The sequence below is a fragment of the Polyodon spathula genome, chromosome 21 (genome assembly GCF_017654505.1).
Source record: "Polyodon spathula isolate WHYD16114869_AA chromosome 21, ASM1765450v1, whole genome shotgun sequence".
Taxonomy (NCBI): domain Eukaryota; kingdom Metazoa; phylum Chordata; class Actinopteri; order Acipenseriformes; family Polyodontidae; genus Polyodon; species Polyodon spathula.
The window spans coordinates 29,137,914-29,150,904 of record NC_054554.1 but is presented as its reverse complement, the minus strand read 5'-3'; the positions used below and the strand labels follow the sequence as shown (position 1 = coordinate 29,150,904).

The 12,991-nt window shown below is 43.4% G+C and overlaps 1 protein-coding gene across 1 annotated transcript in view; it reads right to left on the bottom strand.

Moving 5' to 3' along the window:
* The window catches only part of LOC121296083 (ankyrin repeat and fibronectin type-III domain-containing protein 1-like), a 37,461-nt gene that overhangs the window by 2,663 nt on the left and 21,807 nt on the right, over positions 1 to 12,991 (bottom strand). The window contains exons 9-17 of the mRNA XM_041221265.1: positions 12,542 to 12,641; positions 11,642 to 11,774; positions 11,127 to 11,243; positions 8,958 to 9,173; positions 8,005 to 8,171; positions 5,960 to 6,110; positions 4,654 to 4,822; positions 3,456 to 3,622; positions 532 to 745 (exon numbers count right to left, since the gene is read on the bottom strand). Of these exons, the coding sequence (XP_041077199.1) occupies positions 532 to 745; positions 3,456 to 3,622; positions 4,654 to 4,822; positions 5,960 to 6,110; positions 8,005 to 8,171; positions 8,958 to 9,173; positions 11,127 to 11,243; positions 11,642 to 11,774; positions 12,542 to 12,641 (1,434 nt within the window). The remainder of the gene's footprint in view (positions 1 to 531; positions 746 to 3,455; positions 3,623 to 4,653; positions 4,823 to 5,959; positions 6,111 to 8,004; positions 8,172 to 8,957; positions 9,174 to 11,126; positions 11,244 to 11,641; positions 11,775 to 12,541; positions 12,642 to 12,991) is intronic.

The following is a 12,991-nucleotide window of genomic DNA, read 5'->3' as shown; positions in this document are numbered from 1 at the left end:
ATACCATTTGAAACACACAGGCACGCACGCACGCACCTTTCCCTCACAGCTCTGTGCCCTGCTATGAGGGACTGACAAATGCGCTGATGAATTATGTGTTTGTAGTGTGCAAAATCTCTGCATCTCGGAGTTACTTTCTTATAATATTCTGTTGAGTGTAAGTGTAAACGTTCAAGGTGGCGATCGCTAAACTCATTTTGCATTATTTCAGCACATGAAATATAATAATATGCAGCCATATGGAGACATCCACTGGCTTTTTGGCAGCCGTTTCCCAAACTAAGTCCATTTTGGTTTCTTAAATCAAGTCTGTAGCTCATGGAAACCCTTTTCAACTGTTCCAAAGGTGGTTTATTAGTTAGTTATTCTAATTTTTCATCAAAGCACTGCTTAACCTAAAAGAGCAGTTTGAAAAAAAAAATATCCCCAAAGCCAGTCCCCAACCTCCAGTGAAAAGGACCACGTGTGTTGCAAAGTGCATGTCTCTCCAATGCGATGCTGTGTCACTGTCACACACAGCTGTTTACTCACCGCTCACGGCCTTCCTGCGATGCATCTCTGGCGAGGGGGAGGGAGTGGGCAGGTAGTCCATGTGCGAGGATGTGGAGTCGTTCTTCTCGGGCACGTGCGCCACCGTGGAGTCCACAAGCCACGGCACAGGCAGGCCACCCACGGGCTGCTTGTAGCGGGCGTACTGCAGCGCGTCCATGATCCACCTCATCTCACGCCACATCTCATCCATTTGCTGTTCATTTTAAAAAAACATGCGAGCCGGTTAATTACAGCTGCATGAAATGATTATTCAGAACAAGCTCTCCACAGTAACCGGGGGCTGACAATCAGGCGAGGGTCACCGCTGTGGATCGGGCTACGTTCAACATGAAATGAGTGAAGAAACAGCTGCTCGCTGTGGAGAGCAGCAATCCACACCAACCCAAGCAGCTGGTTCATTGTAAATGTTTTTTTTTTTTAATCCCATATTGTTTTCTATTCAGTATCACTAAAACAATTAAAAAGAAGAATCAACAAAGGCAGATAACTCCATGTTTTCAATATGTTTGAACCCCCCCCCTTTCTGTTTGACAAAGTAGCCACTGTATTTCTGTAAGGTTGTGTTACAGGCAAAACAAAACAAGCCCCTGATATACTAAAGACAACACTCCTACAAAACATGATGATGTATTACATACTTTCTTGATAAGACAGCCAGTCAGAAAGCTATGAGCCAGGCTGGCATGTTGGACCGATAGACCTGTTTTGTTGGAGCTGTGTTTTTAACCACACTGCGGTTTCACTTAGTGCCACTCTGAAGTATCTGAATAAAATTCTCCATCGCAGCTACTCTGGAAAGATTTTTAGTGGCAGCTGTATGGGTGGTATAGATCCAAGCTGTGAGAGATGGAAGCAATCTGAGGTAAAAAAAAAAAAAAAAAAAAAAAACCCTAGCCTATTTCTGTCAAATAATCTGCTTTTGACAGAAGTGCCCTCTGTTTCACACAGTTTATCCAACACATTCAATTTTGATACCCTGTGCTAATTGATTCCATATTTCATAACTGTGCTGCATACGCACACTTTTTTTTCCCCTGCCGGTCCTCTACAGCCCTTAACATGTGGTGTATGTAGTGAGTTTCAAGCTCCTTAGATCTGGGATCACACAAATGCACTTGTGGTTTTGTGGTTAATCTTAAAGGTTACTGTGGTAGGTTAAGATGTTTTTCTTTTTTTTTTTTCCACAAGACAAATTACAGTTGCTTTCGGTTTGAAGTAGAAACCTGATAGCAGTAATATTTTATCACACTATTTCTCAGTATATCTTGTCTGACGTTAAAAAGGATAAGATTTATTTCATTGCGTTCACAGGGAGTGGATTTTACTGTCGGGAGCCAAACTGTGGTTTAGAAATACAATATGTAAGGCGTGCATACTCTGAATTTCTATAACCAAGAAAATCTATACAAGTTATACAAATACTCAATGTAGACAGGGCATCCTGAATTATATTCAAGCAGTTTAGGAGCCTTTAGCAGCTCTTCCAGTCGCACTAGTACTATTGAGGTCGGACACTGTGAGCTATATTCACAACTGTGCTAATGACTGGTGGAGCCTGCAACGCCCTCAACTCTAAGGGCATTTTAACATCCCCTGATACAAGAAGCCTCTGTCTGAAGCACCCTGTTCAGAGTCTTCAAACACAGCGTGCACCTGCATGCAATCACAGCATTCAAACACAGCGTGCACCTGCATGCACTCACAGCATTCAAACACAGCGTGCACCTGCATGCACTCACAGCATTCAAACACAGCGTGCACCTGCATGCACTCACAGCATTCAAACACAGCGTGCACCTGCATGCACTCACAGCATTCAAACACAGCGTGCACCTGCATGCACTCACAGCATTCAAAACACACACCTGCATGTCACAGCATTCAAACACCGTGCACCTGCATGCTCACAGCATTCAAACACAGCGTGCACCTGCATGCAATCACAGCATTCAAACACAGCGTGCACCTGCATGCACTCACAGCATTCAAACACAGCGTGCACCTGCATGCAATCACAGCATTCAAACACAGCGTGCACCTGCATGCAATCACAGCATTCAAACACAGCGTGCACCTGCATGTCACAGCATTCAAACACAGCTGCACCTGCATGCACTCACAGCATTCAAACACAGCGTGCACCTGCATGCACTCACAGCATTCAAACACAGCGTGCACCTGCATGCAATCACAGCATTCAAACACAGCGTGCACCTGCATGCACTCACAGCATTCAAACACAGCGTGCACCTGCATGCACTCACAGCATTCAAACACAGCGTGCACCTGCATGCACTCACAGCATTCAAACACAGCGTGCACCTGCATGCAATCACAGCATTCAAACACAGCATGTGCACCTGCATGCATGCATCACAGCATTCAAACACAGCGTGCACCTGCATGCAATCACAGCATTCAAACACAGCGTGCACCTGCATGCACTCACAGCATTCAAACACAGCGTGCACCTGCATGCAATCACAGCATTCAAACACAGCGTGCACCTGCATGCAATCACAGCATTCAAACACAGCGTGCACCTGCATGCAATCACAGCATTCAAACACAGCGTGCACCTGCATGCAATCACAGCATTCAAACACAGCGTGCACCTGCATGCACTCACAGCATTCAAACACAGCGTGCACCTGCATGCACTCACAGCATTCAAACACAGCGTGCACCTGCATGCACTCACAGCATTCAAACACAGCGTGCACCTGCATGCAATCACAGCATTCAAACACAGCGTGCACCTGCATGCAATCACAGCATTCAAACACAGCGTGCACCTGCATGCAATCACAGCATTCAAACACAGCGTGCACCTGCATGCAATCACAGCATTCAAACACAGCGTGCACCTGCATGCACTCACAGCATTCAAACACAGCGTGCACCTGCATGTTGTCTAGAACTTGCTGATGCCTCTGCTTAGCTGATGCAACTTCCGTGTCCGAGATGGCCTCTCGCAGGGACTGTTGGGTAATGAGCGAGTCGAGGTCCAGCACAGCAGACAGGCGGCAGTACAGGCTGATGAATTTCTCCTTGTAAGTGCAAAAATGAACTGCGAGAAAAAACAGGACGCAAGTGCAAAACGCATAAACATATATACAAAGAAGTTGCTAAGTGGCCAAGACAACTTGCTAACTGTTCTGAAGGAGACCCAAAGAGTTCTTAATGTATGAACATTTTCCAGACTTGGAACTCATAAAACGAATCATCGGCCTCTGGATTGTAACAAAGTTGCCGCTGATAGCGGCTCCTGCATGAGTATACAGCTATGTTATTTTTGGTAATTTTACAGAAATAACATTTTAAATGAAGAATTTAATTAGGCATCTAAATCAGAGCAGGCAGAGAAGCAATAGAAAGTGCCTTGCTCTGAAGCAGGGAGGACATTGCTCTGCACCAGAGCCCTGAGGGGCATCATGGGGACTCTGTACAGAAAAGTTTGTAGCCTGAGCTGTACCCTGGAGGCCTGGCAGAGACACTAAGCTATGCACTGTGGACGAACGGTGGACTCAGAATGGGGGGGCAATCTTGGCTCCAGTGCAAACCCTTTGACAAGCACCCCAAATGTTTCATTAGTCATATATATGGGCTTGTTACTGTTAATAGTGTATTGAGGTGAAAACATCCCCACTAACTTTAAAAGATCTTAATAGACAGGTTTTTGTATCTAAATATACATAAAGTTAGTTATTTACACTTTTAGACCCCTGGTGTTTATCTTCATCTTATTAATAAAGGCTAATGCTAGTATCAAGAGATTGCGAAAGCGTGACCAAAAAACGTTCATTTCAAAAGTTACCAGGCAGAGCCTGCTAAAAAGAGATCTTAGACTATTAACACACGTGCCCTTAGAAGGACCAAATAAATGAGCTCCTGCATGATTGGAATTTTAAGTGTACCATCAATAATTTGGAACTGCCACAGCAGTTTTTTTCTACAACGCTGTACTGAGCTTCACACACAGCCCCGCACAACATGCCATGCTTGTGATTCATTGGTCTTCCACTGGGACAAGGGGGAACACACAGGACTCTGTGGATTTTTATAAGCTAATATTTCTAGGTGAAACAGAAGCCAGCATACCTAGTTCAAACATTTGAAGAGGGAGGTTAAGGAACCCTGAGAGCGGGGTGTAAGGGTTACTCTGTCCCGGGGCAGTGCAGACGTCGTCTGAGGCAGGCAGCAGCAGAAGAAAGGAGACATTGTGACCCAGCTCCAGCACCTCCTGTGTGTACAGACGCAAGAGCCTGGTCTGTGCAGGGACACATGCACAGAAACACAGAGAGAGGGGAGGGTTACAGCTCAGCAGTCACACAACAGAGACATGAAACATTTCAAAAACAATGGGAACGCATTCACACGAGCAGTTCCAATGAAATTATTACTGTGTTTGCTTTTGTAGATGAGGAAAACAAAGTTACAAGAAATAGATGTACACAACATTGGCATCAACATCAGGCATTTTGACTACAGTTATATATATATATATTATATATATATATATATATATATATATATATATATATATATATATATATATATATATATATAAAATTATATAATGAAATATGTAAAAGGCAAAACATTATATAATGAAATAGGCAAACTGCTACTAGAGTCTGGGTAGAGGTTCATTGGCACTGCTACTAGAGTCTGGGTAGAGGTTCATTGGCACTGCTACTAGAGTCTGGGTAGAGGTTCATTGGCACTGCTACTAGAGTCTGGGTAGAGGTTCATTGGCACTGCTACTAGAGTCTGGGTAGAGGCATTGGCACTGCTACTAGAGTCTGGGTAGAGGTTCATTGGCACTGCTACTAGAGTCTGGGTAGAGGTTCATTGGCACTGCTACTAGAGTCTGGGTAGAGGTTCATTGGCACTGCTACTAGAGTCTGGGTAGAGGTTCATTGGCACTGCTACTAGAGTCTGGGTAGAGGTTCATTGGCACTGCTACTAGAGTCTGGGTAGAGGTTCATTGGCACTGCTACTAGAGTCTGGGTAGAGGTTCATTGGCACTGCTACTAGAGTCTGCGTAGAGGTTTAATTGGTTCAATTACTCAATTTAGATGACAAGCTTTGGCCACCCCTGATGTGAACGCTGGCGGATCTAAATACCGCCATTGTTTAAATTATTAAAATGAGGGGACCTCAAAGAGTTTCAATATTGTCCTCAAAACGTACACTTCTTAAATGACTTCTAAAAATAAAGGACCATGTTATGTGCAGCCAGAACCACGTAACAGTTGGAAATATCTTCGAGCCTGGACAAAAAGCACTTTTTTTTTATCACAGCTTAAATATTTGACATGAAATATATTATATATATATATATATTCTAGAACTGAAAAAGGACAAGACAAGAAAAGAAAGTGTCTCTGCCTGTCAGAGGTACCTGGTGCAGAGGTAGATTGATTTGTTTGAGCAGCGCTTTCACAGCCATCTGGAGCTCATAGAAGAACAATTGAGTGTGCCAGGCAGGCGTCTGATCTGCACTTTCCACATAAGCAGGGCCAGACAGCTTCTGGAGCCATTCCCACTCATCTCTAGGCACACAAGGAGATACTTGGCATGAGTAAACACAGCGCATTTCTTTACATTCCACTTACTCCAGTGCTGGGACAGACCTTCGACTATCCCAACAGATAGATCTATATAGAAATAGTGACCGTATAAAATGATGTCATACGGTGGAAGTCAATGCATCACAGTCTTCTGAAATAAATAACGCACAGTCTGTACTGTACAGAAGAGCTTTCTTTTAATTAGAAGGTAATCTGATGGGGTACCAGGGTTAAGCTACTCTAATATGGTACAAATGATGCTTCTGTTTTCCAGCTAATTCAGAATTAAAGAGTACTCAAAAGACGGGTTTCAATTTTGAAATATTATTTGAACATGGAAAACCTGTGTACATCCCATATATATATATATTTTTTTTATTCATGGACCGACACAAGAGGTTACTGTTCTTAAAAAAAAAAAGAATAAAAAGTCCATGTCACAGTAAATGCAATACATTTTTCATTACATTTAATTAATGTTAACAGACATGTGCTGAAATGCACAGTAAAACTACTTCTGCAAACAAGAGGTGCAAATGAAACCAGGGCAAGGAAAACACAGCAATCGCAATCAAGCCCAGCCAGCTCATTAGCTGGGTCACACTGGCTTAGTTAACAAGTCACTGAAATGTGTCTTTATGTATGAACCACTGGAAGCAGTTTACTACAGGGTAAAGGACAAGGACAGGGATAAAACGCCTTAGCTTGTTAACTGTATTTATTTCAGTGTTGCCTTGCTGCTGACAGAAGAATTGCTGTTTCTCTCCAGTAGCTATTTGTCAGCTTTTGCTGAAATCCCAGAAATCCCATATTTAAATGAAATGGTGACACACTGCTCTCTGGCCGGGACACTGCATTTAATAGAGGATAATACAATCCCTGTCCAGACTTTTTGGGGTCACCACCATGGCCTTTTTATTAAAATAAACAAACGAGTGAGACTAGAATGTGAACTTCAATATTGTTGCAATAGGAGACACTGAAACTTACAGACAGAATGTCCCAGGGTTGTCAGCCAATATAAAAAATATGGTAACACTTTAAAATAATGGCCATCTTCATTCCATGTTTCGATGTAACACGTGATGTTGATCACATGTATAAAGCATGCATTCATGCATGACCAGGGGACTGTGAGAAGTTTGAATTCATACCTGAATGAGTGCGTTATATACATGGGATCAATACAATTTGTTACAAAGAAACACAGAAGGAATTAAATCCACTAAGTTAACAGGGCTGAATTCAAAATTAATGACTTCAGAACTCAGAAGTGCAGAAGATATTCTAGTGTTATTCCTGAGGCTTTCAATCGGAATTCATTAGGAAATTAGGAAAAGACGGTCGTATTCTACAGAAGTGACCAAAACACGTATTTACACAGTGAATTACTTAAATCTAAAACACGAAATGGGGATTCATATTTTTGACATTTTCATGTTTTTTTTTTTTTTTTTAACCCCCCAAAAGCACAGCTAGGCTGAGATAGGAGCAGTTTTTCACTTTGCACTTTCTAACGGACAAGACTCCCTTGTGCTCGAGCCAGCCAACATTTTACAAACATGTGTACCTGGCTGCTTCAGACCTAGCTCCGAGGAATAACAATAATATCTGATAGCGCCCAAATTTGAACAAACGGGAAATCTGCTCTGAACTGATCACTGTATGTGTTCTTGTTCATGATTACTGGGTACTGTTACTCCTGCATTCTGTAATAATGCACATATGCTGCGCTGCTTATGAATCACATTGCACAGTGGCTCCACACTCAATACACTCTACAGGAAAACAGCAGGCTTTCATTGTGGAGAACAACTCTGTTTAACCTCCAAAAGAGTCCAGCTATCTTTCAAGTGTTTGTTTCGGCCGACGATACCTGGACACGTTGCAGTTGTCTCGGATTTTGGAGTGGCACAGGACGTTGGGCAGCTTCTGCGGGACGAGGACTTTAATCTGATCCACGGAGCTGCACAGCTTCAGGTAGCCCAGGTACAGCCCGGGAGACAGGTGAAGCTGGCTCCTCCGCTGATAGGACAGGACATCCTGCAGGTCACAAACAGTGGCTTGTAATGATATTGTGGCTACAGGCTATGTTCCCCTTTTAGGTGTTATTGTATACCACCACTGTGAAAATGTACCGACATGCATCCTTATGTTGTGCTCCCAGCAATGTTCCTCTCATTAGCATGGTGCTAAGTGATTATATAAGGAAGTATTTAACACTATAAATGAATGTGGAAGCAATGCATTTTACTTTTAATGATACTTGTCAATCAAATGTATTTATTAAGCTTACATTATTCAAGCATTGAGCGATTATTAGTAATACAGAAATACCCAGTTATTGCAACCTCTAGGTGAGATATAACGGTCATCAGTTTAAAAACAGTTCCAGTATCTACCTGAACTAGGGGTTATTCTTTCAGGAACAGGAGTGAAGGATGTCTTCTTGAGTCTCCCAAATAACCCAGTGAATGTATCAAGGTTTACAGTACACAGCTCCAACTTTCTACCTTTGTTATGTTCACTTTTGATAAGAGCAGTTTTAGCCAGAGCAGAGGCATGTAATTGCGAACCTTCATAACCCTTATTTCAAACATACAACGAACCCTTAAACACTGCAAGTCCATCTCAGGGATCAGAGGGGGATTCAGAATAAAACATTCAGAATACAAATCGTATCCCTGAGGTGGAAATAGGCCTGTCAACTCTGAATGGCTCTCTCTTTAGTCATCGTTTTCAGAAGTCCTGCTGAACAGTTCTGCCAGACTCAGCTGCTAAGGTAGCCCTCCCGCTCTGAGTAAGCAGGGCGCAGTTGTAAAACAATACCTGGATTGTGATCAGCAGCACATCGAGAGCCGTCGGCTCGTCCGGGGTAGAGAGGGATTTCCTCTGGCTCTGCAGCTTGGATATCTGCATCCACTTGCCATTGAAGAAGGAGTAGAGGCTCTCCACCTCTCTTATAGTAACTAGCAGCACATTGCCATGTCTGTCTTTAATGGGCTCGTAATAAACACGTCCCAAGTGATGCGTGCCAAGCAGATTCTATGGAAGAGGAGAAAAAATAAACGATGATCCACGAGAAACATTTTATACCAATAAACTGCTGCTCGGAAATGTGCCGTACTGCATTTTTAAGTTGCAACTTAAAAATGTTGTTTCCTCTTTGTAACAAAAGCAATGAGCAATTTTCTTCAGCAAACATCTTGACTATTTCTACAGATCTTACAATCAAGTGTTTTACACCTTTTATATTGTACTCCAGTAATAGATGAACTCAGGTACATTTATTTTTACTGCAGTGTACGGTACCTTTTTCATTTGTGCTGGAAATGAATAAAATAAGAGCCTGGCTTCATACATATGACCCTAAGCCTAACCTGACGACTCCTGAAATTGGAATGAAATAGAAACATCATTACAGTTGTGAAACATTCAAATCCCTTCATGAAAACTATGAAAAATGCATCTTGTTATTTAAACAGAGAACAAATTACACCCTGGGTGCACTGCAAGGTCCCTCTCCCGCACAGATTCGTATTGCAGATTACATTCCTGTTGAAACCAGTGTGCAGTCCTGTCCAGGGGGGAGCACTCTCCCACAGAACAGGGCTATTTTAGACTGAACTCGCGTACCAGTAAACAATCCTGTCCTTTCACAGCTAATTGAATTCCAGCGAGGCCACACTCATGGGTCTGACGAGATTCCTGGGATCTCCTGGTTTATTACTTCACATTTCACTCCCTGTGAGCTGGCGGACTGTCTCGCTGGCTCGGAGCTTGGTCGCAAACAATCCTATACAGGGTGCACAACAAACTGCAGCACACGCGTTGAGCTGGGACAATCTCATGCAGTTTACTGTGCGGTTGCTGGAGTTCAGCTAGCTGTCACACAAGCGCTGCCCTGTGTGCAGCACTGAGACTCGACTGTGCAGTCTGTTTTTTTTTTTTATTATACACAGAAGGCAGTGTGCTCATTAGGCTCTGTGTTGGCTGCAGCCAGTCTATGTGGCTGTTTCTAAGACTTCCATTGGTTATAAAGGTCCAGTGCAGTTTGCAGTACATCTGGTACTACACCGGATTTAAGAAATCTGTTTTGCAAGCCATGGCAGCTGAGAACTTTCCTTAAACTAATGATGCAGCAGATATGATGCTTCAATATGAAAATGCATGTCAGCTGCAGCAGGTGTTTCTTTCAAACACAGAACAGGTAAGGTTAATGGAGTAGCTCCACCCAAAACATAGATCCAGATCCAGATCCATACATATCTTGCTGCAATGGCACTTCTTAAAAGCTGATTAAGGTTCACAATTATCTTTAGTGGACAACTCTAAAAAGATCAGCAGCGCTCGAAACGTTTTAATGCAGAAAACCTAAAAAGGCTTCACAGGGGGTATAGGTTGGTCAGGTGAGCCCCTAAGTGTTTGCCCTTCCTTCAGTGGTAACTATTTCTCTGTCGGCCTGAGACAAAGCTCATTTGCAGCCTCCTCTCTCCACACTTGCTAATTGTTTCATTTCCCTTTCTTAAATTGCCTGTAAACAGAATCCCCTCGCCCATGAGGCTCTCTCGCTGCTCTTTGAGGTGGGAAGAGAGAATCTCAGCAGCGCTATCACACAGGAAGAGCTCCCACAGCAGGGAATGCACGGGGAATTCACTCAGACAGGTTGAAAGCTGCAAATCACCACGAGAATACAGTTGCCTGAGCAGATCTTAAACAAAGGAAAATGCAGTAATGTAAACCACTGACTAGTAACACTGCCTAGAACTAGAACTACAAAACAGATAACTTCATACCACATTGACAACAGATGCCGTCATGCAAATTAGCAAACTGCAAGGTTGATGGGAATGATTACATTGTGCTGATTCTCAAGAAAAGGTGAACTGTGGAAGAATGCAGCAAAACAACTGAGTTCAATTTTAGCGTAAACGCTGCAGCTTTGAGTGGAAAGGAGCTATTGAAGGAGAGAGGATTGTTTGTGTCACTGTGACTGACCTGCAACTGCCCGGCTGCTGCCAGCATCTTCTGCCGAGCTTGGAGCACAGACGAGGAGGACATGGAGACAGACATGCTCTGCCGCAGCCAGCGGACATCCTCCCACATGTACGACAGCTGAAAAGACAAGCCTTCCGTTACTGCCCTGGGACACAAACAGGGTTGATACCAAATCTGAAAAGCAAGAACGTCCTTCAGAAAGGCGTGATCTGCTTTGGAAAGAGACACTCAATTGCACAGTCTATAAAGGGTGAAGACTCCTGTTGAATTTCAGTGTGAGCCCCAGGCTTTACTTTGAGCCTGACTAGCCACACCTGGGCCTCTGGTCTGCAGGAGCTGTCTCGTTAACCCCGGGTGTGTTATTAAGAGCTTGGTCAATGCTAAAATGACGTACCTGCTAGCTGAGTGCACCCATCTCACGGCAAACACATGCAGCCAAACTCAATTGCAACAGCAACTCTGTACAACAATATAGTTCCAGTATTTCTCAGAATAATCGTCATGTCATGCAATACCTTTGTGAACCAGAGAAAGTCCTGCATGATGGAGCTGGTGAAGGAATCGTCTATTTCAACAATGGGGATCTGATCCTCATTGGTCACCAGAATGTCGTCCTTGTGATAGAATACTGTTGCCACATAGAGCCCCCTGTAAGAGCGAGGACACAGAGTACTGAGAGGCATGCACGAAACACATAACTGCAGTTCCAGCATTGCTATAGGCACAGTTAACTGGAGTTGGAAAATGTGCCTGTAAAAAAAAAAAAAGCAGGTGCTAATCACAAAAGTGTTTTTTTCAGGCCTGTTAGCATTAACCCTAATTTGATAAATTAATTAGGTTTGGTATCCTGGAAAGCCTTATTCTAAAGAGGGCTTGAAGCTTGTTATTGTGCGTCAAATCACTTGAATAACATTTACAGTTACTTTCAGATTTATTCAGAAATAAAAACTACCTACATAATCCCCACAATCAGTCAAGAACATGGTGCTTGTGTGCTGTCCTGAGGACTGGCTACAGTAACCAATCACTGTTCACCACCCGGGCCAGTAACCTTATCTGACATGGTGACCTGCTCTTCACATCAGGGTCAGCAATGACAGAAAGGCTTCCTAGAAAGGAAATGGTAATGGGGCTTGATTGGGTTTCCTGTCCCTGGATCCAGCCCGGGTGGAGAGGGCAGCTGTCTAAATCGGGTGTGGGATTTCTGTAAACAACCTCCTTAAGAGTCTTTAGACTCTTTTCAACCAACAGGACCCCACATAACCAACTCAAAACCAGTGCGGGCCATTGCAGGGTTAAACATCAGAGATCTCCACAATGCCATGACCAGTTACCAGCAGACCTAGCACAGCTAGGAGACAAGAGCATTGTGGACTAACACCTTCAAGCAAGTGTACTAATGAATCCCTTCGTACCTTTTTAAAGTTTTCACAAACTTGTTTGAAGAATGAAAGAGGTGCTTCAGGCTTCTGGAGACAGACTGCTTACGACTCGGATTCTGCGACTTGGACGACTCTGAAAGAAACAGAGAAAATATCATTAGCACGGGAGGCTCACGTTGGGTGACTAAGCTCAGCTATAGTCTTGTGTCTTCTTTAAAAACGTCTGCTCTTGTCAAAGCCATGCTCCTGTCCTGCAGTAGCTCAGGACAGGAGCATGGCTGGAACCAGCTGGTATACTCATCATTATATCTGCTGTTTATCTGTGCCTGTCTGTGTCCCATCAACTCCAGGTAGCAGGGCTGGTTGCTTTCTCATTAAAACCTGACAAGAGCTGCTGAATTGAAGGTGACCTGCTCCAGATCAGGGTTGGGTTAAGGCAGATTGCTCTATTTGTTTTTTTTTTTTCTATTTGGAGGGGATTAT